Genomic DNA, 27,679 nt, shown 5'->3' with positions numbered 1-27,679 from the left:
AAATTATCATATCTAAAATAGACATAAAATTGAACTAAAAACAGACATTCAAACCAAACAGTGACTTTACCTTGACAGGTGTCTAGCTGTCAAAGTTTGGGCGAGGTTAGATGTGGGGGTGTATGTGTATGGGGAGGGGACACAGTCCGTTAATCATTTTTATTGCTTGTGGGAAGAAGCAAATAATGTCAGCAACAGGTCTAATGGTCTACTGGGTAAACACAAACAGATGGGAGGCCAATTTTTCCATCAGCATTTAAAAAATTCTTATCTGATTGAAGCTTAAAGAATGTTTTTAAAGCCAAGGGAAGACACAGAAACGTTACCTTCAGGATATCAGATTCAAATGTGTTGTTGTTAAATATTCCATCCAAACACTTTTCTCCAAAATTTACATCTGTCAAAAAATGACATGATTGATTAGAATCACCTCCGAAAGCTCAGAAAGAAAAAGAACATGAGTAGGTATGAGCAGCCCTTCATCAGATCTCTGAACTTAGCAGTGTTACAGGGAATAGAAACATGGAAAATAGGTGCAGGAGTAGGCCATTCGAGCCAGCAACGCCATCCAATATGATCATGGCTGGTCATCCAAAATCAGTACCCCGTTCCTGCTTTATCCCCTAATCCTTTGATTCCATTAGCCCTAAGAGCTATACCTAACACTCTCTTGAAAGCATCCAGTGAATTGGCCTCCACCGCATTCTGTGGCAGAGAATTCCACAGATTCACAATTCTCTGGATGAAAAGGTTTTTCCTCGTCTCAGTCCTAAATGGCCTACCCCTTATTCTTAAACTGTGGCACAAGGATGAACTGAAATTTCTGAGGTGGAAAACACTGTTTTTTTAACAGTTACAATGAGAAGGTGCACATGACAATGTAGAATTCCAGATTTCGACAACAGAAAGGTGTACAAGAATCAAAACATTGTTTTATATTATTGTTCAAGACCTGGGGATCACGTGTACTGCTCATCCTTCACTGCCCTTGAGAAGGTGGTGACCCAACTTTTTAAACCACTGCAGTCCTCCTCGTGAAGATATTCCCACAGTAGCATTGGTTAAGGATTAGACTCAGTAACAATGAAGGAAAGCAAAATAGTCTTAAGTTCGGACAACTGGGACAGGAGCCTACAGTCACCCTGACAAAGGATATCCATGTTCACCAGAGATGCTGCCTGACCCACTGAGCTACTCCAACAGTCAGAGTCTTCTCTAGCCTACAGGTGGCGAAGGTTCCATGAGTCTATTGTCTTTTATGGTGGTAGAGGTCACAGGTTAGGGAGACACTGCCAGGTGTCGGAGACGAGGAAACACTTTTTCCACACAGAGTTGTGAGTCTGTGGAATTCTCTGCCTCAGAGGGTGGTGGAGGCCGGTTCTCTGGATACTTTCAAGAGAGAACTAGATAGGGCTCTTAAAGATAGCGGAGTCAGGGAGAAAGCAGGAACGGGGTACTGATTATGGATGATCAGCCATGATCACATTGAATGACGGTGCTGGCTTGAAGGGCCAAATGGCCTGCTCCTGCACCTACTGTGTGCATAGGTGGTGCATTTTGTAGATGGCACACACTGTGTCAGGCATGAAGAAAATGAACATTTATGGTAGTGGATGGGGTACCAATCAGGTGGGCTGCTTTGACCTGGTTGGGGCAAAGCTACTGGGGTCGTTAGAGTTGCATTCATCCAGTAAAAGTGGAGAGTATTTCATCGTACACCCGATTTGTCCCACTGATGGTGGAAAGGCTTTGGCTCTGCTGGATCCCGTCTAGGACCTGCTGACGGAGCCAGAGTATTTAAATTCTGGTGGTGTCCTGTTGATTACACTATTATTGGATATCGTGGGTCAGTACTGAGGGAGGGTTCAGTATCAGTACAGTCAGCACGGCACATGTGTCCTGATGCTGAGTCTGTACCTGAAATGTTGTCTCGTTCTTGCTGCATGCATGTATGGATTCATTTGCCAACTAGAACTTACTAATTAGTGGCCGTGTGAAATTACGAACGGAAGATTTAGCCGATTTGATTTTAATCGCAGGAAGCTTTAAGCAGAAAAATGTTCAACAGAAAATGTTTTTTCTACCACAAAATCTTGCCAGGCATCCCGAGCATCCGACTCGCGAACAACCCCAGTACATGTGGCAGAAAGGCCGCAAACAAATTGTGCCTGCAAGAGAGGAAAGTGAAAACGACTTTGTTTCTATCCGTCAACTGGACGACTTGGTCATAATGTAAAAGGACTAAAGAGAGCACTGGCTTAGCAAAAGATGAGGCCATGTGGAGCCAATGTCTTCAAGCAAAAATATTACCCAACATTATCTTTTAGCATGCAGTAAACCCTTGCAATGACAGACCATGGGTGGGAAATAAGAAATGTCCGTTATTGCTCATCGTCCACCTTGTCCGAGTGAAGGGGATAAAGTGAAAGGCCGGGAGGGAAGAATCACTGCATGGGCAGGGTGGGGGCAGGGGGTTAAACCAGGGGGAATTCACAGGCCAGGGAGCCACAGAGTGGGTGCGATACTCCCGCCTTCATGCTGCTCATTCTCTCCCCTCCCGCCGCGCAGCTCCAGCTCGCTGGGTAACTAGCGGAAGTGGGGATCGATGCAAGGGGAGCCTCCGCCCACTATATCCAAAACCCACTACAGAGAGGCCCGTTATTGCCAGGGTTTACTGTAGATTCGCATTTTTGATTTTGAAGAGAAGGATTGACATGATTGCATCATGTCCATAGTCATAGAATCTTCCACATCCACACAGACTGATTTGCCTAACGTAGCTAGTCCCACGTGCATTCACTTGGCCCATATCCCTCCAAACTTTTCTATCCATGTATCTGTCTAAGTATCCTTTAAATGTCGTAATTGTAGCCGCCTCTATTCCTGGTGGAGCAGCTTCCTCACAGCACTAGAGACCTGTGTTTGATCCTGACCCCGGGTGCTGTCTGTGTGGAGTTTGCACATTCTCCCCTGTGACCACATAGGTTTCCTCTGGGTGCTCTGGTTTCAAAGAAGTCTCTAAATTAAATACAATTAATTTAGCTGGCAGCTAATTCCATTACCCCATCTGTTGTGTGGAAGTTACCCCTCAGGTCCTTTTATAGATTCTCACTGCACCCATTTCCCTGGATGTTCCTTAGACTTTTGAGATACAGGGAGGCCATCGAGTCAGTGCCAACAAGCAATCACCCTGAACACTACCACTATCCTACACATTACGGACAGTTTACAGTTGACCTCTACAAACCTGCACATCTTTGGATGATCTTTGGAACCCCCGGAGAAAACCCACGTGGTCACATGGAGAACACACAGACTCCATTCAGACAATACCCACAGTCAGGATTGATCCTGGGTCTCTAGTGCTGTAAAACAGCAACTCTACCGCAGCGCCACCATACCGCCCCGATCTCCCAAAGATGTGCGAGTCGGTAGGTTAATTGGACTACTGTTAATTAACCCTGGTGTAGGTACATTTGGGGGTACCAATAGATGGGTACTTTAAAGTCAGTGCAGACTCAATGGGTCAATGAGTCTGTTATTGTGCTGTATGACTAACAACTTCATTGGCCACGTACATTGTTGAGGTGTAATGGTTGCATTCGGTTCACGTTCTGCCCTCCGGTCAGGCATCGGTTGGAAACAGCAAGTGCAAATGATATGAGGGCCCCGACCAGGGCAGGTGTACTCTTGGACAGCTGCTCAAAAACAACCAGAAACAATGGAGATGGTTAGAATGTTTGGACATAAACCAAGACCAGAAAACGCAATTTCTAAGCACGAATTATTGTTTTGTCTGTTAAATATTCAACATACAAACTCAAAGTCATACATCACATAAAATACCCTTCGGCCCAACTCGTCCATAATGGCCAAGTTTTATAAACTGTCAGCCCTATTTGCCTGAGCTTGGCCCACATTTCTCTAAACCTTCCTTTTCCATGTACATGTCTAAATATCTTTTTAAAAGCACTGGTAGACAAAGGTGCTGGAGAAACTCAGCGGGTGCAGCAGCATCTATGGAGCGAGGGAAATAGGCAACGTTTTGGGCCAAAACCCTTCTTTAGACTCAAAGCACTTTAAAAGCACCATTGTACCTACTCTGGCAGCTTCTTTTCTGCAACCTTTCCAGCTGAACGTCATCTTTCTGATAGCAGAGTGACCAGAGCTGTACACATTATTCCAAATGTGGTCTCACCAATATCTTGTACAGCTGTAGTATGACATCTCAACTCCTGTACTCAATGCGTTTACCGATGAAAGCAAGTGTGCAGAATGCCCTCTTCACCACCCACCTGTGGCGACACTTTCAGGGAACTATGGACCTGGATATCTCAGCTCTATGACTCTGCAGGGTCTTATCATTCACTGTGCGAGTCCTGCCCTGAATCAGCTTACCAAAATGGATCACCTCACATTTGCACAGATAAATTCCATTTGCCAATCCTTGGCCCACTTTCCCAGTTGGTCCAGGTCCTTTTGTAGATTTAGATAGCCTTCCTCACTGTCCAGTATACCAACAATTTTGATGTCATTTACAAATTTACAAACCACATTAACTACATGGTCACCTCTCACAATGATTTAGATGATGAACAGTTGTCCCAGCACAGATCCCTGCGGTATACCAATGTAAATAAAATAACCCTCCACTACCACCACTGATCCTTTACATCAGTTTTGAATCCAGTTGGCCAGCTCACATTGGATCCCATACAATCTAACCTTCCGGACTAACCTACCATGTGGGATCTTGCTGAAGTGGACAATGCATTTCGTTGTCTCTGTACTGTACACTGACAATGACAATTAAATTGAATCTGAATCTGAATCTGGGGTTTGGTATTTTCGATATTAAACTGATCTCCCATTTCAGTACAACAGATTATTCCTAACCAAATAACAAAAAAACTAATTAGCTGCTTGGATAGTTCACATAGTTCATTCAAATAGAACAAAAATGAAATAGCATTATTGGTTAATTATATATTAAGTGGGTTATAAATCAGATCATCATTCCAGTACGCAGCCCTTAATGTCCATCATGTTCACAACTATAATAGTACGTAACATTATTAATGGAGTTGAAACAATTACCAGTGAGAGGTTGCTTTCACAGAAGCAGTGATATGCTGATGATGAATATAAAGGCAAGTGAATACTAAATGTTATAATGTTGAATAGTAAGTTCATCAAAGGGATATCAGAATGGCTGCTTTATCACAAATGGCAAGGGTGTATAGAGATAGCATTTCGCTCTTAAAAGGATGCTGCAAAACAGGATGAAGTCATTCAGCTCAGACTGTAAACAGGGTGGATGGGCTCATTCACGTTGTCAACATTCATGTCTGATATCTCCTCATCTTGATTTTGATAGTTTCTACTGAGACTTCATTAGTATTGGGCTGGAGATACAGTAGCAATTAATCATTTACCACAAACAGCGGCAGATGCGCTAACAATCACATTAACACTGTTAAAGGGGCCTTACATCGCCCGGCGCGGCTTTAACGGCCATGGGACTTACCATCGCCCGCCGGGGGCTTCAACATCGGGAAAAGAATAAAGAACAGGGGAGAGGCAAGACTTTGCCTTCCATCACAGTGAGGAGGAGTTTGGAGATTCACTGTGATGGATGTCTGTGTAAATTGTGTTAATTGTGTGTCTTGTTTTTTGTTCCTTGTTCGTATGACTGCAGAAACAAAATTGCGTTTGAACTTAGGTTCAAATGACAATAAACGGTATTGTATTGTATTGTATCAAACTGTACAACTCCTCCTTTTGTGTTTTCATGACTGTTGGCAGATCAATTTCCCTTCTGGGATAAATGAAGTTCTATCGTACATTGGAGTACAATCTTCAATCCCATTGATCAAAGTGAATCCATTGAAGATACACGAGTGCAAAGAAAAATGCTGCCTACCCAAACCTCAGTGTTTAAGAAAACATTGATTGTTAAATTAAGCAAGATCTCAATTTTAAGTTAATTAATAAAATTAGGATAGCAACATGGTAATTCTGGTTCCTGGTGACTTACTGACAGGAGAGCTGGTAGACGTTGAGGGGGCATCACCAGTTGGTCTGAAAGCTGGCAGTTCGCAGGTTCCACTGTGTTGACCTTGCAAGAAAGTAGTCTGATTGTTCTCAGCCCTGTATCCAGGACACTGGCGGCATACAATATACGGCTGACTGCAAATGGATACAGAATCCAAAGTGAGACAGGAAGGGAATTTGCCCCAAACCATTTTAATCCTACACTGAAATATGTATAATGCAGTGTGGTACAAATAAAAAGGCACATTATATAACAATCCTTCGATAAGAAAAGGAATTGATGTTTGTTGACCATTACACAATATTCAATTTTGTTTGTAATTCCTCAAGATGGATTGATTCACAACCGCACACAGCAAACCTGGGCAACACTACATAGAACATTGAACAGTACAGCACTGAAACAGAATCTTCGGTCAACAATACCCGTGTCGAACCTGATGCAAAATTAAACAAATCTTACTATTCTTGCTATTGAGCGTGTGCAGTGTAGGTTCACCAGGTTAGTTCCCGGAATTGCGGGACAGAAATATGATGAAAGAATGGGTCGACTGGGCTTGTATTCACTGGTATTTAGAAGGAGAAAAAACAAAATGTAAGAGATTGGACACGCTAGATGCAGGGAAAATGTTCCCGATGTTGGGGGAGTCCAGAACCAGGGGTCACGGTTTACAAATAAGAGGTAGTCCATTTAGGACTTAAATGAGGAAAAACCCTTTCACCCAGAGTTGTAAATCTGTGGAATTCTCTGCCACAGAAGGCAGCAGAAGCCAATTCATTGGATATTTTCAAAAGAGATTTTGCTCTTAGGGCTAAAGGAATCAAGGGATATGGGGAAAAAGGCAGGAACGGGGTAGTGATTTTAGATGATCAGCTATGATCATATTGAATGACGGCGCTGGCTCGAAGGGCCAAATGGCCTACTCCTGCATCTATTTACTGTGTTTCTATAAATTTCCTTTGCCTACACACGATCCATATCCCTCCGTGCCCTGCATTTCCATGTGCGTATCCAAAAGCTTCTCAAATGCCACGATTGTGGCCTTGGTTTCCATTCAAGGTCAAATACGCCAAAATCAACAGTTAAGGGTCTGAAGCGGCCCCCCCCCCCCCCCCCCCCCCCCCCCCCCCCCCCCCCCCCCCCCCCCCCCCCCCCCCCCCACCTTGTAGCCTTCCCACCATAACCAAAGCACGTCAGGAGTGTGACTGGCAACTCTCCACTTGGGCGGCCCCGATGGTGCAGTGGTAGAGTTGCTGCCTTACAGTGCCATAGTCTCGAGTTCGATCCCGAGTTTGTACCATCTCTGCGTGGGTTTTCTCCGGATACTTCCCTCACTCCAAAGATGTACAGGTTTGTAGGATAATTGGCTTGGTAAAATTGTAAAATGTCCCTGGTGTGTGTGGGATAGTGTTAGTGTACGAAGTGATCGCTGGTCGGTGCAGACTCGGTGGGCCAAAGGGCCTATTTCCACGCTGTTTATCTCTAAACCCAAAACTAAACGTGCTTGGATGAGTGCACAACAACACGAAGGACTGAGTGGCCACTCGAGCGGTACTCCATCACAAACCAGAGCAGTTAATCCACCACCGTGGTTTCACTGTGGGATGCCCACAGCATGCATTGCAGTTAACTCACCGAACACGTTCTCACAGCAGCAGCTAAAGCCAGCGAGGGCAACCGAACCATGGGAGCAGCGGCAGTTACAGGCACCCCTCCGAGTAACACAAGTGACTTGGAAATAGAAGGTCGACACAAAATGCTGGAGTAACTCAGCGGGTGAGGCAGCATCTTTAGAGAAAAAGGATGGGTGACGTTTTGGGTCGGGACCCTTCTTCAGACTCTTCTCTGCCTGGATATAATCCATATACATCGTTTTGTGTGTACCTTCGATTTTATCCAGCATCTGCAGTTCTTTCTCACTCACTTGGAAATATAACACTGGTTCTACCAATTGTGTGCAAGTCCTTCAACAAACAAGGCAGAACTTTCGAAAACCCACCTGATATCGGAAGACTCACTGTCCACATCCGACAGTTCCAGGAAGTCCTCAGAACTGACCTCTTCATCGGAGAATGACCGTTTAATCTTTGGCTGCAACATGTCGTGTGTTATTTTATTCCTGGCATCCATGCTTTGGAGTTCTTCTCCACTCCGACACTTCTCTGAAATGAACAAGTAAATAAATAAATACCGCGTGCAAGATCTTTACCATTTGGTTTGTTGATGCAAATGCAGGGACGCAACGCCACTTCTTTTTGATGAATTCCTCAGATTCAGATTCAAACTTTATTGTCATTGTGCAGTGTACAAGTACAGAGACAACGAAATGCAGTTAGCATCTCACCCAGAAGTGGGAACACAGAATAATGGAACAGTAATATATATATATATATGTATATACAGTAGCGGGGGGGGGGGGGGGGGGGGGGGGGGGGGGGGGGGGGGGGGGGGGGGGGGGGGGGGGGGGGGGGGTGGGGATCAGTCACTGGAGGAAGGAGTGTCCGGGGGGGGGGGGGGGGGGGAGATGACTGGCAGTCACCAAGGTGCAGAGTTAAGTTGTGTAACAGCCGCAGGGAAGAAGCTGTTCCTGGACCTGCTGGTCCGGCAACGGAGAGACCTGTAGCGCCTCCCGAATGGGAGGAGGGTAAACAGTCTGTGGTTGGGGTGAGAGCAGTCCTTGACGATGCTGAGCGCCCTTCACAGACAACGCTCGCTCTGGACAGACTCAATGGAGGGGAGTGAGGAACCGGTGATGCGTTGGGCAGTTTTCATCACCCTCTGCAGTGCTTTCCGGTTGGGACAGAGCAGTTGCCATACCATACTGTGATGCAGTTAGTAAGGATGAATTCCTCCCCCCTCCCCCCCCCCCCCCCCCCACCCTGAAAAGGACAACACAGCCACATTTTAAGACTAGACAGAAAACGTTGGGAGTAACTCAGCAGGACAGGCAGCATCTCTGGGGAGAAGGCATGGGTGACATTTCGGGTCAAGACCTCCCAGTAAAAAACCCTTATCCCCTTGGCAGGCTAAAAAACCATCTATTTTAGTCTTCAAGCCGAGGGTTCCCGCGTAGCCCTCTTATCCGGCCTTTGCATTAAAAAACCATCTAGTAGTCTTAAATTATTTTAAGTGCTTCCAGGAGAGAAGGAAACTAGAGATATGGAAGGGTGCAAAGAGAATGAAAGGTGTGAAAAGAGCAGATCAAAGAAGACGATGACCAAAGGAAATGGTTCATTGTTGGTCGAGGGGAAGGTGGCAACAAGGCATACAAACAGTAAAATTAATCAGGAGGACAGTGAAACTAGTCAGAGAACTAGGGTGGAGATGGCCGAACAGAGAGGAAAAGCAAGGATTATATTTTAAGGCAATTCAAGCAAGAAAATCGACTAAAATAGCAGGTTTGCTAATCCCAATCAGAATAATTGGATCTATCACACTTTCAGTTGATAATTTAAGTTAGAAATTTAGAAAAATGTTTTATGCAAGGTGCACCAAAATTATATCATTGTAAATTTAGAATTTAAAAAAATCAGTGCACATGAAAATATAAACCTGTTTCTGCTTTCCCCAGGGAAAATATTCAAATCTGTTAAGGTGTACGCCACTTCCAATTCAGCCCTTCCCACTAAATCTTCATGGCTATAATATATTTCCTTTATTCTTTCGAAAAGGACAGACATATCACATCAGCCACTCTTATTACTAATATTAGAAGCACAAGATCTTTGCAAATAAACTTCACAGATCAAAAAAGACGCAAAGAGCTGGAGTTATTACTCAGCGGGTCAGGCAGCATCTCTGGAGGAGGTGGATAGGTGACGATTTTGGTCCAATCTGAAAATTCTTAGAGGATTGGACAGGGTAAATGCAGGAAAAAAGTTCCCGATGTTGGGGGAGTCCAGAACCAGGGGTCACAGATTAAGAATAAGAGGTAGGCTATTTAGGACTGAGATGAGGAAAACCTTTTTCACCCAGAGAGTTGTGAATCTGTGGAATTTTCTGCCACGGAAGGCAGTGGAGGCCAATTCACTGGATGTTTTCAAGAGAGAATAAGAGTTAGTTCTTCGGGCTAAAGGAATCAAGGGATATGGGGAAAAAGCCGGAACGGGGTAAGATTTTGGATGATCAGCCCTGATCATATTGAATAGCGTTGCTGGCTCGAAGGGCCGAATGGCCTACTCCTGCACCTATTGTCTATGTTTCTATGTAAGAAAGGTGCCGACCAAGTCACCCATTCCTTCTTTCCCCAAAGGTTTCTTTATGCCTATGGGGAAAATTCACCAATTGGTTGCCAATTTCAAAGGCAAATAGCCACAGGCAAGGTATAATTTCATTGTTTGCATTAGCTACTTACTAGAGTAAATAATTAAGGTTGTAATACATACACAAGGTTCCTCCTTACCAAGCCCCACACAAAATAAAAATCACATTAAGCACTTGGAATCACAAACATTGGTGCACAATCTTTTCTGCCCAAATAAAAGCGATGTAATGGCTTGCCTGGGTGCTGCAGGAGATAAGCTTCCACTAAATTATTCACCATGTGATTCTTGCTAATGCGTTCAACAGGACAACGACAAGTCGGGCAGAGTGAAGATCGCTCCATCCACCCTGAATAACAGGCCGCGCAGAAAGAGTGCATACATGGCTGAAGGCTGAAAGATAACAAGAGACAAAGTCACATCCAGCCAGTTTAAATTGATGCCTAGAAGTATTCACATCTTGACTGATAGAACATTGAACAGTACAGCACAAGAACAGGCCCTTCGGCCCACAATGTCTATGCCAAACATGATGCCAAAACCATCTCTTATCCACCTGCACATAATGTTCTAGCATTTATCTGATCACTTATTTCTCACAAGTACAACATTTGAACTGAAGTACTTCCTGATGGACATATATACAAGAAATTAGATTTATGGGTTAGCTGCATTAACTGTCCCAGGGAATGTTCCCGATGTTGGGGGAGTCCAGAACCAGGGGCCACAGTTTAAGAATAATGAGTAAGCCATTTAGAACGGAGACGAGGAAACACTTTTTCTCTCAGAGAGTGGCGTGTCTGTGGAATTCTCTGCCTCGGAGGGCGGTGGAGGCAGGTTCTCTGGATGCTTTCAAGGGAGAGCTAGATAGGGCTCTTAAAAATAGCGGAGTCAGGGGATATGGGGAGAAGGCAGGAACTGGGTACTGATTGGGGATGATCAGCCATGATCACATTGAATGGCAGTGCTGGCTCGAAGGGCCAAATGGTCTACTCCTGCAGCTATTGTCTATTGAATAGTTACTTTGTCCGTAAAGTTGCATAATGTTTGCATTTTAAAAGGATGAGCGATACAATGCCTTTTGCTGCCCTTTATTTAAGCCCCAATCTGAAATTCTAGTTCAGCTGGAGGCTAAAATTGGACCCAGTCCCATCACTCAAGTTGTCACTGGAGATAGACAATGAAAGGACATTACATTGCTGTTTTGAAGCATTGGAGAACTCGCCAAATGATAAAAACTATTGCCCATCCCGTGGACACCAGTCATACCTGACACAATCATGCAACAAATCCTGACAGATGATACAGGTGAGCGTTTCCTCCATTTTATCAGGCTGCTTCCCTTCCAACGTCCCTTGATCCTCATGCCTGACATTTGAGCTCTGATCTTCAGTGCGTTGCAATGCTTCTGAAGTTCCATCATTCTCTGAAGCATTTTTGAAATAAACAGTATCGAATGTTAAAATCTACCGAATTTGGTGAAAGAAAAACAGAATGCAAAGTTTCAATAACAGTGTGCTGGAGTGTATACTGGTTTGGGCTTCTTATCGTCATGAATACTGACATACAGTGAACAGCTTTGAGTTGCACAGTGTAGTAACATCTAAAAATGAAAGGGCTAGTAGAAGCTCTGTGGGCCGCATGGGGCCTCTGTGCAGCAAGGTACTATGGTGCTTTATGTTCAAGCCTTTAGCAGAAGCGATCAAAAAAACTGTACCCAATATCTTTATTCAGAACCAAATCCACACATTGGATTTCAAGGTTTCAAGGTCAGTTTATTGTCACATGTACCATTTAAGGTACAGTGAAACTCGATTACAATACTTTTATGGAGCCTTTTCCCATCCTCTCCCCATAACCTTGAAACCTTTGCAATTCAAACACCAGTCAAGATCCACAGGGACACAAGAGGCTGCAGATGCTGGAGCCTCCATTGTAAAACAAAGTGCTGGAGAAACTCAGTGGGTCAGGCAGCATCTATCTATGGAGGGAAATGAAGTGAGGTAACTTATTCCTTCCTCACCTGTACCTACCTTCTAGATTTTGCCCCACACCGACCACTCTTTGCTGGCTTTCTTCCCAACTACCCCATCAGGGTCCTAACCCTAAACGTCACCCTATCCATTAAGAATAAGGGGATTAAGAATTTTAAAATTAAGAACCGAGATGAGGAAAACCTTTTTCACCGGGGAGTTGTCAATCTGTGGAATTCTCTTCCACAGAAGGCAGTGGAGGCCAATTCACTGGGTGTTTCAAGAGAGAATTAGACATATTGCTTAGGGCTAATGGTATCAAAGGATATGGGGAGAAAGCAGGAACGGGGTACTGATTTTGGATGATCAGCCATGATCATATTGAATGGCGGTGCTGGCTCAAAGGGCTGAATGGTCTGCTCCTGCACCTATTTTCTATGTTTTTATTTCCTCCAGAGACCCTCTGAATTCCTCCAGCACATGGTATTTTAATCAATATCCACATGTAGAGTGTCAGTGGCTATCATAGTCAGTATGTGACCTTCACGTTAATATAGGAGATTGCAAAGAAATTGAACATTAAAACAATATCTTATATCTCCATCCCAACTGCAGGCTTCATGGACATCAATAAAGACCAGAAGACACATAAGAATAGGAGTCAGATGGATTGGACTGTTTTGTTTGGAAGTGTGGGCTAGATATGTGGATGCAATATTGATGAAAACTGACAACTCCAGAAATAAAAATGATGTTATGTGAATGGAACAAAGACTTGCCCCTTTTCTGCTTTTTTTTGGCTGGTTCTAGATCCTCCTCTTTGACCAGAACACCAGAAACCGATGTCTCCTGGGCTTCGGGTCCTGGTGTGCGTTCTGTGTTCGCCCAAGTCCGTGAGGGTGCTGTAGGAGGACTGGGAGGCCGTGGACACGAAGTCCAAAATGTTGCCGAGCAGCTAGTTCCGTGGGCGAATGCAGAAGGCCCAGCGGCGATGGAGACGGGTCCTGCTGAGGAAGTGCATGGCCGCAGAGCAGAAGCAGCAGGTTGAATCGAGTCAGAATCCATCGCAGAGGTACAGAAGGGATTGTAATTTGACGTGCATGGCTGTGGATCCTCTCGGGAAGGGGGCTCAACTTGCTTTGAACAAAGTGGGCTGGCGTCTGTGGTTTGGTTGGAGCTGCTGTCCAAGCTTGAGGTTTCATTGATAATCTGCTCACCCAGAGTGCAAGATGATCCTGTCCACGACAAACCAACCATAAGTGAATTGAATCGAATTGAAAGACACAGCATGGAAACAGGCCCTTCAGCCCATTAATTCCATGCTGGCCATGAATTACCCGTTCACGCAAGTTCTACGGTATCCCACGTTCTCATCCACTCCCTACACATTAGGGGCAATTTTACAGAGGGCCAAAATTAAACTACAAACTCGTCGCCTTTGGAACATGGGAGGAAACCAGAGCTCCCAGAGAAAACCCACGTGGGCACATGAAGAACGTGCAAACTCCACACGCAGTACAGTACCCAATGTCAAGATTAAACCAGGGTCTCCGGCACGGTGAGGCAGCAGCTCTACGCTCTGCGCCACTGTGATGACACATTTTCAGAAACGTCAACACATTTTATTCCATATGAAATTTTAATTGTGGACTATATTTAGAATTCTGCTGAAGCTAAATGAAGAAGGCAGAGGAAAATTCTGGAATCATTTAGCACAGAAAATAGCCATTTATCCCAACCCACCCAGGCTGTCAGAACTAAACAAGTCCAGTCCTCACCCCGACCTGTACAACTGTTCAACTGTCTCTTTATGCTTTCTACAAATCTGAATTGTTTACCGACTATTAAATATATAATTTATCCCTATCCATATTTACTTTCAACAAACTCTCCATTCCAAATAACTCAAAAACATTCCTATTTAACCAATTCTTTGAATTAAATGTGTATAGTGTCTCAAATAACATTAGTAATTCAAGAACTCATCAGCATTCTGGTTCAATCATAAATCATAAATCAATCACAAACTGGTTTCAGCTTATACCATTTCCATTTTCAACTATTTCTAGAATCAGACACAGGTCACATACATTCAAACCGTCCAAATGCAAGTAGGAATAATTACCCATAGGATCATCCTGGCTCTCTTCTTCACAATTCAGTGCTTTGTACAAATAAGCAACATCTGAAAAAAAACCAGAAAATGCTAACTGTCACTCACAAGCAGGAGAAAGGGCGCACAAAAATGTAACTCGGCCTCTTTCCGTTTGCGGCATTAACTGACCATGATTGCAGCGGAAAGTTATCAAATAAGTCGGGAAGAATGAGGGGAGAATTCGTCAGCTCAAGTCCGAGTGTTTGATTTTCATCTGGTGCAATTTATACAGCATATACTAAGCAACTGCCAATAATATTCCGGAGAAACATAACCATATTTAACTAAGTAACATGCTTGGCTGGCAAGAACTGCACCCCACAAGGTATAACATCTGCTGTGGTGCTTACATGAGGCAATTACAAATCAGACAAAATAAATGTTGAAACATTTAATGCGGATCTCCCACTGTCTCTTATTTAGCACATCCCAAACAAGCTGAGAAGTGACCAAGGACAGGAGCCAGCTTCCCACTGCTGAGCAGTGATCCCTAATCTAACTTAATCCATTTCTAACCATTTTGTTTAGGAACCAGCAATAAACGATTTTCAATCAGGTGCAGTACATCTTCCCTGCAATTAATGTCCCTTAGGACTGAGATGAGGAAAAACGTTTTCACCCAGAATCTGTGGAATTCTCTGTCACAGAAGGCAGTGGGAGGCCAATTCACTAGATGTTTTTAAGAGAGTGTTAGATTTAGTTCTTAGGGCTAAAGGAATCAAGAAAAAAGCAGGAACGGGGTACCGTTTTGGATGATCAGCCATGATCATATTGAACGGCAGTGCTGGTTGGAATGCCCTATTCCTGCACCTACTTTCTATGTTTCTATGTCCTTACTCTGATCTGGCTCATTTTTCCTGTAGACGACGTATATTGCATCTCCATTCTGCAAAGGATAGGTCTGTTTCTTCACTACTTTGGATTTGTTGATGACGGTTCCATTGGTACTGCAAGCAGAACACAACAAGATCACAGGTAAGCCTGCCTTCACGGACGTAAACAATCACCGTGGCCACACAAAACACATACTTTGAAGTTTGTTACATCATAGTCTAATGCTTCAGGCTGCTGGTGTAACACCTGAAAATAAAACACTCCAAATTTTAAAGAACTTAAGCAATTTACTGGAGTGGACAAAAATGAGTTTGTGGACTCAAGTACGATACAAAACATTATAGATTTGCATCCTCAACAGCAACCAGCAGTACACCTGTGTCTGTAGAAACAAGGAACTGCAGGTACAGCTTAACAAAAGAAAGTGCTGGAGTAACTCAGTGTGTCAAGACAACATCTCGAGAGAACATGGAGAGGTGACGTTATGGGTCGAGGCCCTTCTTCAGACTGGAATAAGGGTTCCAACCCAAAACGTCACTTAAATACATTCTCCAGAGATGCTGCCTGACCCATTGAGTTACTATGTGTTTACTCCTGTGTTTACCTGGATCTGTGCTTGTTTACATTGATTTTTTCATGGTAACGACTTGTATATAGCCTCCAAGCATCTCCATTCCTGCAAAGGATAAGATTTTTGTGCATAGGAACTACTTTGGAGATCCTATAGTTGATGCAAGATAGACTACTCATTGGTACTGACGTGTAGTAGCTATGGAGGGGATCAAATTTTCCACGCCCATTTTAAGCCTGCCTACCTGACCCAACCACGCACTGTAATCAATGTTGCGGGGCAACAGTTTTTTGTGGGTCAGATTGTTAAATCTGTCAGTTCAAACTTCTTGTCAAGAATAAAATTTGATTCTTCAATTAATGTAATTGTCTTTGAAAATAAAACACTCCAAATTTTTAAATCATTTCTTTTTAAATGACTCACAAACAGTGTTTGTGTTGATTTTGTATCACACCGGAACCGACTCGACTCGCAGGGTGATTGACAGGGGAACTGCAGGTACAGCTTTTTGTGCTGATTAACTAGTGGTTAGACATACATTCTGAGAGTTCATGGAATTGACGTTATTCTTCGAGGCCCTTAACGACTAAAAGGTTTATAAACACACATACACTGAAAATTATCCAAATGTATATAACACACACAATGTATATTTCTTCTAAACACCTGTGTTTACCTTCAGGGCTTTCAGACTAGACAGAGGGACATTAAATAAGAAATGGCTTGTAAATAAGAAACATTGTAAACCTCCCTGCAACTTCACACACACTAGGCCTTATCCCCCCGGCACTCTCTCCCGGACCCCACACTCCCTCCCCACAGCCCCTCTCCCCGCTGCCCCGGACCCCACACACTCCTTCTCAAAGCAAGATCCCGCTGCCCGCACACTCTCAACCTCGCTGCCCGACCCGACTCGCACTGTAATCAATGTTGGGGGGCAACAGTTTTTGTGTGGGTCGATTGTTAAATCTCTCTCCCCGCTTATTGCCCCGAATAAACACTCCTTCTCCTCGCTGCCCCGGGCCCCACACTCCCTCTCCCCACTGCCCCGCACTCTCTCTCCCCGCTGCCCCGTGCCTCGGACTCTCTCTCCCCGCTGCCCCAGGGCCCCACACTCTTGTCTCCCCGCTTAGATTCGGGCCCCTGTTACTCTCTCTCCCCGCTGCCCCGGGCCCCACACTCTCTCTCCCCGGGCCCCACACTCTCTCTCCCAATTATATTGCCCCTAATCCCCACACTCTCTCTCCCCGCTGACAAGGACATTAAATAACACTCTCTCTCCCCGCTGCCCCGGGTAAACACTCTCTCAACTCCCACGCTGCCCCGGGCCCCACACTCTCTCTCCCCGCTGCCCCCTCACTACAATGCCCCCCACCTCTCTCTCTCCCGCTGCCCCGGGCCCCACACTCTCTCCCCGCTGCCCCGGGCCCCACACTCTCTCTCCCCGCTGCCCCAGGCCCCACACTCTCTCTCCCCGCTGCCCCGGGCCCCACACTCCCTCTCCCCCGCTGCCCCGGGCCCCACACTCTCTCTCCCCGCTGCCCCGGGCCCCACACTCTCTCTCCCCGCTGCCCCGGGCCCCACACTCTCTCTCCCCGGGGCCCCACACTCTCTCTCCCCGCTGCCCCGGGCCCCACACTCTCTCTCCTCGCTGCCCCGGGCCCCGCACTCTCTCTCTCCCCCGGGCCCCACACTCCTTCTCCCCGCTGCGGATCCAATCTTTGGCCGGAAGCAAGAAGGCGGGAGCAAGAAAGCGGAACAAGATGGCGGAACAAGATGGCGGAGTCAGGTTGCTAAAATGTGTCCTATAATCACCCATGAATCCGCCCATGAGCGTACCTCACGTTTGCGTGAGAGTAATCCATCTTGCTTTGCTATAGGATCTTTGGGAACAAGTACTGTTCTGCAGTGAATCCAAACTTGCACAGGAACTTTATGCTGCACTGTGTTTAGCATTAAGGCAACGTGATTTACAATGTGCAATCCTGTTAGTGTCATGTTCTTCCAGCCCCAAACCCAACGTTACTGTGCACTTCCAATTCTGGGCATTTGGACATCCCCAAGACCAGGTCTAGAATCCACTCCCTGATTCTCGCTCCCCTAAAACACAGCTTTATTTTCTGGCCAAATACCCTAGGGTTATGGTCTGAGTGCATGTAGATGGGACTAGGTGAGAGTAAGTGTTCGGCATGGACTAGAAGGGCCGAGATGGCCTGTTTCCGTGCTGTAATTGTTATATGGTTATAATAGCTAGGCATCTATGTTTTTTTGATTGATAACAATCCCAAGAAAAGTCTGATACAATTTCAATATGAAGCTGCTATATAAATGACAGCTGTTAGTGTCAAAGTACAAACATTATTTAACAAAGATGGCCTTAACACACCTTTTGCCACCACCCGCACACTAGTTTCAGTTCCCAAATGGGATTATGTGCATCCAGGTTGGGTATAAAGTTCTCTCCAAAGCAGAACGGTGGTAGGTATGATCTGTGAAATTACAGGCCCTCTGCAGCCATCTACTGGCAAAATGCAGCAATTACAATAAAACAGCAACCTCAAAGTCAATGGGAGACAAGAAGTGCAGTGACTGGAATCTTGAGCAAAACACAGCAAAACTCAGTGGGGGAATTCAGAGGGTCAGTCGGCATCTCTGGATAGAAGGAATGAGTGACATTGGGTTGAGACCCTTCTTTATTTGAAACATGGCCCATCCATTCTCTCCATTGATGCTACCTGACCCACTGAGTTACTCCAGCGCTGTGTGCAATTTCAAATCCACGTGAACAAGCTCGCCAATTAATGAGCTGAGCTGCATAAAGAGTTCTTTAAGTGAACTGGAATCTTGCAGATTCGGGTTTAAATGTCTGGACGGTCTTAAAACAAAAATTGCTATTTAAACTGTTAAATTAATTCCTTTTCTCCAGAGATACTGCTTGATCCACTCAGTTACTCCAGCTCTTTGTGGCTATCTTCAAATGAAAACTGCTGTTATTGAAATCATGGCGTGCTCATTGAAAAAGAGGCACAAAATGCTGGAGTAAGCCAGCAGTCCAAGTAACATCTCTGGAATATGACACAGTTATTGAAATGCATATCTATGTTAGAAGATACAGCCAAGTCACTGTCTATTCACTCAGCTGGTATAAAAATGGCAGTGACACCAGTTAGAACTCCTCACTGGCAAAAATGTTTTTCATGGTACAGCAAAGTTAAAGTTGGTCATAAAGTGAACACAACTTACCTTGTATCTTCCAACCACACCCGCCCAGTATGCTCTCGGATTATTTTACAATGGTCTCCAGAAACAAGTTTATTGCCAGGAAATGATAAATCACAGCCTAAAAGAAAAAAATAGATGAAAAATTAAAGTGACAAATTTTTGATGGAAGTTTCAGTTATTCTATCATTTGGTTGACAATTGGCTAATGATTTACAACATTTATTCCCAACATAAATATTGAAGGAGTTAAATTTTATTACAGATGCAAACCAATTGCAAATGTCAGCAGCTTCTGACCAGAAACAGACCAACACATTGCAAACCTCAATCAGCCTCATTTACTCAACAATTAGATTCCCTGACCTTTTCCTCTTTAGGGTCAATCCACTTTAGCAGAACACTGCAGCAACTTCATTAAGAGCACTCTCACACAAATTACTGTGAGCAACAACAGAAAACACACAAAAAGAGAATGTTAGCTTAAGCAACTTGTAATATATCACAAGCCATTCTCCAATTGCTACAAGTTTCAAATCAAAAGGAGTGTAGGAGTCATTAAGCTTAAGTCAGTATTATAAACATCTGATATTTTTAGTTTTAGTTTTTATATTATCTGCCTGTACTTTTGTAGGTGGGATTTGATATGTAGTAGGGGTGTGTTCTTTTGTTAGGAGTCTGGCGCAGACTCAGATGAGAAGCTTTTTTGTGATTTATATGATGTGAATGGAACAGCGATTAAGAACGAAAAGTTATGAGTTATTTATTTGTTTTTTATTACTCCAATAAAAAAACAATTAATCAAGAAACGACACCTGGAAGATTCATCTTTGCTGTCTTATGTGTGGCGTGAGTGCGTTAGGCTATACCTCCAAATCATCTCCGATAATTAATGGCTATCGAAGTTGGACTTTGAGAAGGTTGTAAAAACTGCCATTATATTGAGAATTCAAACATGATGCTCATTTTTGAGGCTTTCAATCCAGTGCAGTGCTGAAAAATATGCCAGATAAAATGAATCCATTTGTTCTCAGGTGGACGTTCCAAAACACTCGACGACATAACTTCAAGAACTTGGGGAGCTCTACCTACATCCTTGGTAGTATTTACTCAACCATCTCTGAAATTGCTGCTTGTGGAATCCCTGTCATGAGGAAATTAACTACATCTTCCCAAGATGGACAAAAATGCTGGAGAAACTCAGCGGGTGAGGCTGCATCTATGGAGCAAAGGAATAGGTGATGTTTCGGGTCCATTCCTATTCCTACGCACCATAGATGCTGCCTCACCCGCCGAGTTTCTCCAAAATACTAAACCATGAGAGAAAGGCCCAGGACAGAAAGGTTGGATTTGGAATGGGAAGTTGAAGTGCTGAGCCATCGGGAGATCAGGTTGGTTATTGCGAACTGAGCGGAGGTGATGGGTGAAGGGATTGCCAAGCCTACGCTTGGTCTCACCGATGTCCTGGGCCTCCTCCATGGCCAGAGTGAAGACCACCGCAAATTGGAGGAGCAGCACCTCATATTTTGCTTGGGCAGTTTGCACCCCAGTGGTATGAACATAGACTTCTCTAATTTCAGGTAGTCCTTACTTTCTCCTCCCCTTCCCAGCTCTCCCTCAGCCCACTGGCTCCACCTCTTCCTTTCTTCCTTCCGCCCCCTCACCATCACATCAGTCTGAAGAAGGGTTTCGACCCGAAACGTTGCCTATTTCCATCGCTCCATAGATGCTACCTCACCCACTGAGTTTCTCCAAAATACTAAACCATGACTACATTCATTTACATGACATTGCTGTGTCCCAAACATTGTGGTGCCCTGAAATGGCAGGACTATGTATAAACACTCTGTAATTTCTACATGGTGAAACCAAAATGTATGAAAACAGCCTTTATTACAATCTGACAATGTGCACTTTAACCACATGTGATTTTTTTTTTTCTATTACAAATCTCAAATAGTGGAGTACAGAGGCAAATAAATAAATGATGGGTCTTTGTCCCAAACATTATGGAGGGCACTGTAATTGGTTGATAATAGGTTGATACAGGTGAGGAGGTGGAAGGGGGTGAGGTTTGATCGGCAGATGGTTAGACAATCGCCAGAAATGAAAAGACAGAAGACGTGGGACTAAAGGATTGAAGAGTTACAAATTGTGATGTTAGAGGAAGGAATGTAGGTGGACGGGGAGGGAGAAGTGAGAGTTAGAGCCAAATAAGAGTTCAGGCCAAGACAAGATCAGATAGACAAGATCACATCTGTTAATAAACTGGCAGGGCACATCCACAGTTCTTGCTAACGTGAGGTACAAATGCCACATCTATTTAACAAGTTCCCATCAAGCCAAACAACAAGGATTAAATTTCTCAAGGAATGGGGATACATTTTAGATGGAAAAACCTCTTGAAGAATTTCATTCATGGGCTACACATTGAAAGAGGACGGAATAATCTTGATACTGTGTAGCCAGGAAATATCCAGTATCACAAGCCCCACAAATCTCTCAGGGGACATTAGTTCTGCAATCCTAGAATAAATGTTACATCTCCCAGGGGAGAGGAGATGCACTCCATTAACTTTAATGACTGGTTTCCACAAAAAGTAGAGGCTGACACCTGAGCAGTTCTACACAAAGACTTCATTTACAACATGCTTACAGCAGTTGAAAAGTCACAAAATAGACCTTTAAAAGAGCAGTCCATGATACAGCAGCCAACAAGGTCTGAACTTTCACCAGGGAAAGCTGGATCTTTGTATTTGGGGCCCCAAGTCAAACAATATTGGAGCATGGTTCAAATGATGTCATACACATGTGGGAGCTGCAGACTAAAATGAGTAATCTTCGTCTGGTGAAAGGCATTCTAGACAAATATCAAGTTTGAAAAGACAGAAAATTCAGTCAGCATAAACAAAAAAACGTCCTCCCCAGAACTGGAAATTCCACCCAACCTCCTGGGAGCAAATTAATCTCCCAGTCCAATTAAATTAAAAGCACAAACCAAGTCCCAGTTTACGAATAGCACCTCTCCCCAGCAACTCCAATCTTCATTACTGCCCCTGCCGAAATTAAACACTCCCCCACCCCTACAAACTCATTATGGCACAGGGTGGTTTAGATATAAATTCAAGTTGTGTAAATTATTTCAAATTTCTGCATCTGTCAGAAACTCCTTCTCCACTTAGGCGACTGCCAGAGACTAGTTTTAATGGAATTCACCTACGTCAACCTACGACAAAAAATTGTCGCCACTGTCGCCAAAATGTTTTGTAGTCGCCCAAAAAAAAAACGCCTAAGTGTGACAGGCCCATTATGCACCGAGTGTCCTGTGTACACACACACACACTCTCAATAGCAATGGTGCAATGAAGTGTTGTATCAGAGTCATACAGCACAGAGACAGGCCCTTTGGCCCAACTCGTCCATGCTGACCAAGATGCCCCACTTACACTAGTCCCACCTCCCTGCATTTGGCCCATATCCCCCTCAACCTTCCCTATCCATGTACCTGTACAAATGTCTTCTAAATGTAATTATAATACCTGCCTCAACTACCTCCACTGGCAGCTCATTCCATACACCCACCACCCCTGTGTGAAAAGGTTGCACCTCAGATTCCTATTAAATCTTTCACCGTAAACCCATGTCCTCTGGTTCTTGATTTCCCAGGCAAAAGATTCTGTACATTCGCTCTGACTATTCCTCTCAATCAGTACAAATATTGTGTGCTGAAGGGCCTGTTCCTGTGCTGACCTGTTCTAGATGCTACCTGATCTCTTCAGTGTCAGCCTAGATTGGGCGCTAGAAGTTCAATTGCATCATAATCTTCGGACTCGGGAGAGGAAATTGCTTAATGAATCACAGCCAATAACTTGTGAGGCAACGAAAAGGCAAATTGAAATCTGTGCACTGGCACACTGGAAAAATAATTTCCCTTTTACCTCCTGAGCAGCAACAGATGAACAATTGGGGAAGTGCACTTACTTTTACACAACAGCCAGTTAGAGTTTGAAACAGATGTTTCAATTGCCTATTCAATTGTAGCAATCAAAAATAAAAATAACTACATTTAAAACACATTTGGACAGATACATGGATATGAAATGATAGAGGGATACGAGCCAAATGAGACTAGCTTAGATGAGATATCTAGGCCTCTTGGACTGGAGATTACAGATGTGGGAATCTTGAGCAAAAATGGCCAGAGTAGCTCAGCTGGTCAGGCAGCATAAGACCACAAGTCATAGCAGAAGCATTTGGTCATTCGTCCCATCAAGTCTGATCTGCCATTTATTGCAGCTGATCTACTTTTCCCTCTCAGCGCTATTCTCCTGCCTTCTCACTGTAACCTTTGATGCCTTTACAAATCAAGTGGCATCATGGTGGCACAGCGGTAGAGTTGCTGCCTTACAGCGCCAGAGACCTGGGTTCCTGACTACAGGTGCTGTCTGTACGGAGTTTGTACGTTCTCCCCGTGACCTGTGTGGGTTTTCTCCGAGATCTTCAGTTTCTTCCCACACTCCAAAGACGTACATGTAGGTTAATTGGCTTGGTATAAATGTAAAATTGTCGCTAGTGTGTGTGTGTAGGGTAGTGTTAATGTGCAGGGATCTCTGGTCGGTGCGGACTCGGTGGGCCGGTTTCCACGCGGTATCTCTAAATTAAACTAAAGAACATATCAATCATTGTTTTAAAAGCACCCACTGAACTGGCCTCCACAGCCAACTGTGGCAATTAATCCCACAGATTTACCAACCTCTGGCTAAAGAAATTCTTCCACATCTCCATAAACAGTAAACCTTCGTTAGAATGGACCATAAGGGGGGGGTGGGGTGGGGGGGGGGGGGGGGGGGGGGGGGGGGGGGAAGAGATGGTGTCCATTGTTGCTAATTGTCTGCTATAACCGAGTACAGTATTATTATTATGTAGTTGAAACAAAGAACTGCAGATGATGGTTAATGCACAAAAGATCACAAAGTGCTGGAGTAACAGCGGGACAGGCAATATCTCTAGAGAACATGGATAGGTGATATCGGGACCCTTGTTTAGACTGATTCAGTCTGCTGAATTACTCCAGCGATGCCGCTGGTCTATCCCAGTGAGCCCTTCTTCATCAGCTACCATACAGTCTTGTAATTGCGGCTTACATTGTAACCCCTGGCCGGCAGCCCTTTCTTCAGGCCGCTGCTAACGACAGTATGCGCTCGGTCACCGCAGGACTCCTCGCACAAGCTGACGCTTCTTCCTGTCGGCCGTTGCTTTGACCACTCCACGCTCCACTTCCTTCCATCGCGCCACTGCCTCCTCCTCCTCTCCCCCACAGTCACTGACATCTTCCATGGTGGAGAAGGCTGCGACTCCAGGGGAGGTGGTGGAGACGGCGGTGGAGGGAGGAAGATGCTGAGTGAACTGAGCGACGTGATGAGAAGGAGGTGGTAGAGCGGGGAGCGGACAAAGGGATGGTCAATAGGATGAAGCGGTAGCTGGTGATAGGGGAGGAAGCCCCACAGTGACCAAGCACCTCCTGTCAGTGGGAGCGGCCTGAAGAAAGCGTTGTGCCCAGGGGCTACAACGTGAGCCAAGACAACAGCTGCGACAACCGGTCCGTGCGGTTTGTGAAGAATGGCCCAAACCTGGGATGGTGTCAGTAGCCGGGGCTGGAGGCAGGCGTGGCACAACAGAGCTGTCTGATATAACCAAAATCCATTATAAAGGGGTCTGTCAAAACAAGGGTTTACTGTACATCCTTTTATTCTATGGCTGTGCCCTCTGGTCCCAGACTCATCTACTACTGTAAACATCCTCTCCACATCCACTCTATCCAGGTCTTTCATTATTTGGAACGTTTCAATAACATCAATTTCAGTGAGAACATCTAAGGGGAGAATGTGTTGTGTTGGGATTCATCTTCATATCTTAAAAAAAGGTGACCCCACGTACTTTAGGGACATAACAGTTAATAATAGCTTGTTATAAACAAGGACTGCTTCTTTGCCTTGAGTGAACAAGTCTTAATCAGTCTTTTCCAGTCCAAAATGCAAGAAAGGTCGTTAACACCACCCTAGTCGCCCCACATTGCCACACTGCTCGGTTCTAAAGGTCACTGACACAAAACATTAACTGCTTTCTCTTTCCACAGATGCTGCTTGATGGCATGTGCATAGAAGGATGAGAGAAGATCTTATTGTAACATATAAGATTATTAAGGGTTTGGACACGCGAGAGGCAGGAAACATGTTCCCGATGTTGGGGGAGTCCAGAACCAGGGGCCACAGTTTAAGAATAAGGGGCAAGCCATTTAGAACAGAGATGAGGAAACACTTTTTCCACACAGAGAGGGCGAGTCTGTGGAATTATCTGCCTCAGAGGGCGCTGGAGGCCGGTTCCCTGGAAACTTTCAAGAGAGCGAGATAGGGCTCTTGAGGATAATGGAGTCAGGGGATATGGGGAGAAGGCAGGAACGGGGTACTGATTGTGAATGATCTGCCATGATCACATTGAATGCAGTACTGGCTTAAAGGGCCGAATGGCCAACTCCTGCACCTATTGTCTATTCTCATAGGTTGGAGATACAGCAACGAAACAGGCCCTACAACTGGCATTTGTTTTTGTTTCACATTCTAACCATTTCTGTATACACAAATACATTCCATTTCCCCCTGTATTCTACTTAGCCTTCCTCCAACATCCACCGTACCCCCACTGTAATTAACTTCACTCCTCCCTTTCCCCTTGCACCCCAGACCTGCCACTCTCCACCCCTCGCCCTTCTCTCCCACCCCTCCCTCACCATTCACCCCCCCCCCCCCCTTCCCCCCCCTCACCCTTGCTCCCACCCTTCACCCCTCCCCCCCTTCCACTCTCACCCCCCCCCATTCTTCCCCCTCCCCCTCACCCCCCCCCTTCCCCCCACCCCCCCCCTCACCCTTCCTCCTGCCGATGGTCCACTCGCTGTTCACCAGCAGGATGTGGCTGTCATTGTCTGGGTCGATGCGGCTCAGGCGGCCCCAGGCCTGGCTCTGCAGCGGCTGCATGGCGGCCTCGGGCCTGGGCCTGGGCCTCGGCCTCGGCCTCTCTTGTGGCGCTGCCGGAGCCGGGAGGGGCGTCGCCGGGCTGTTCCGCTCGGGCTCGGGCGGTGATCACAGCATCTCTCACTGGGCGCCGCTCGCCCCGCGCTCCTCCTCCCCCTCCTCCTCCCGGCGCCGCCAGCTGACAGGGCGGGGCTGTGACCGTGCCAGGTCCCGCCCCCCACCCGCGCCCATTGGCTGCACTGGCCAGTGGCGAGCTGGGTAATTGGTCCAGGCCCACGTCAGTCATCCAGCCCCGACCCAGCTCCCGCCCTCCGTTAGCACCCATTGGCCGGTCGGGCCAGTGACGGGACATCCAACTGGTTCAGCCCCACGTCAATCAACCCAGGGACATCTGATTGGTCCAGCCTCCCGCACTCATTGGCTGAACCGGCAGGGCAGGCGGAACTGATTGGTCCATCCGCACGTCAATCACCAGCCCCCCCGCGTCCGAGCTCCCGCCCTCCGCCGGTCATTGGCCGGTCGGCCCAGCAACGTGCCTCTAACTGGTCTAGCCCGGTCAATCAATCCAACCAGTCTTCCTCCCACTCTCATTGGTCAGCCGGGCCGGCGGAAGCGCCCTGATTGGTCCAATCCCACGTCAATCACCCAGGGCCCTGTTGATCACATGACTCCCGGAATGCCAACCTCGAGCCCCCTTCGGCCCATCTAGTCCATGCTGACCAAGGTGACCCACCCAACTTAAAGCTGCCTCAAATTTCCCAGCGTCTAGATTAGGTTCGTTTATTGTCACGTGTACTGAGGTACAGAGTAACATAGAAACAGGAGGAGGCCACTCGGCCCTTCCAGCCAGCACAGCCATTCAATGTCATCATGGCTGATCATCCAAAATCAGAACCCCATTCCTGCTTTTTCCCCATATCTCTTGATTCTGTTAGCTCTAAGAGCTAAATCTAACTTTCTATTGAAAACATCCAGTAAATTCCACAGAATCACAACTCTCTGGGTGAAAAAGTCTTTCCTCGTCTCAGTCACAAATCTTTTTGTGTGGGAAGGAACTGCAGATGCCGGTTTACACCGAGGATAGACACTAAATGCTGGAGTATTATAACTCAATAGGACACAAAGCAGCTCTGGAGAGAAGGAATGGGTGAGGTTTCAGGTCGAGACCCTTCTTCAGACTGAGAGTCGGGAGAGGGAGTCCAGAGATATGGAAAGGTAAAGTGTGAAGACAACAGATCTTTTTTCACGTTATCAGGTATCAATTTCTCACGTTATCATGTTATCAGTAAGCAAGGAAATGGAGGATGGTTCATTGTTAGCTGAGATGGAAGGTGACAAGGAGGCATACAATCAGTAAAATTAATCAGGACAGTGAAAATGGTCAGAGAACTGGGGTGCAGGATGGAGGGAGAGAGGAAAACCAAGGATTACTTGAAGTTAGATAAATCAATATTCATAACGCTGGGTTGTAAGCTGCCCTAAAGAGAGAGTTAGATTTAGCTCTTAAGGCTAAAGGAATCAGGGGATATGGAGAAAAAGCAGGAACGGGGTACTGATTTTAGATGATCAGCCATGGGCATAT

At 45.5% G+C, this 27,679-nt stretch overlaps 1 protein-coding gene across 2 annotated transcripts in view; it reads right to left on the bottom strand.

Moving 5' to 3' along the window:
- Positions 1 to 26,259, bottom strand: part of chfr (checkpoint with forkhead and ring finger domains, E3 ubiquitin protein ligase) — a 31,988-nt gene extending 5,729 nt beyond the window's left edge. The window contains exons 1-12 of one of the 2 annotated variants that reach the window (XM_055655521.1): positions 25,992 to 26,259; positions 19,094 to 19,190; positions 15,283 to 15,392; positions 14,416 to 14,475; positions 13,070 to 13,525; positions 11,587 to 11,743; positions 10,556 to 10,710; positions 8,055 to 8,217; positions 6,038 to 6,189; positions 3,579 to 3,698; positions 2,085 to 2,168; positions 327 to 397 (exon numbers count right to left, since the gene is read on the bottom strand). In XM_055655521.1, the coding sequence (XP_055511496.1) occupies positions 327 to 397; positions 2,085 to 2,168; positions 3,579 to 3,698; positions 6,038 to 6,189; positions 8,055 to 8,217; positions 10,556 to 10,710; positions 11,587 to 11,743; positions 13,070 to 13,525; positions 14,416 to 14,475; positions 15,283 to 15,392; positions 19,094 to 19,190; positions 25,992 to 26,100 (1,734 nt within the window). In that variant the 5' untranslated portion in view covers positions 26,101 to 26,259. The remainder of the gene's footprint in view (positions 1 to 326; positions 398 to 2,084; positions 2,169 to 3,578; positions 3,699 to 6,037; positions 6,190 to 8,054; positions 8,218 to 10,555; positions 10,711 to 11,586; positions 11,744 to 13,069; positions 13,526 to 14,415; positions 14,476 to 15,282; positions 15,393 to 19,093; positions 19,191 to 25,991) is intronic. The other variant, XM_055655522.1, reaches the window with a different exon arrangement.
- Positions 26,260 to 27,679: the final 1,420 nt, after the last annotated feature.

The sequence above is a fragment of the Leucoraja erinacea genome, chromosome 25, assembly GCF_028641065.1.
Source record: "Leucoraja erinacea ecotype New England chromosome 25, Leri_hhj_1, whole genome shotgun sequence".
In the NCBI taxonomy this organism is placed as follows: domain Eukaryota; kingdom Metazoa; phylum Chordata; class Chondrichthyes; order Rajiformes; family Rajidae; genus Leucoraja; species Leucoraja erinaceus.
The sequence above is the reverse complement of the archived record's forward strand: the minus strand, read 5'-3'. Positions and strand labels throughout refer to the sequence as shown.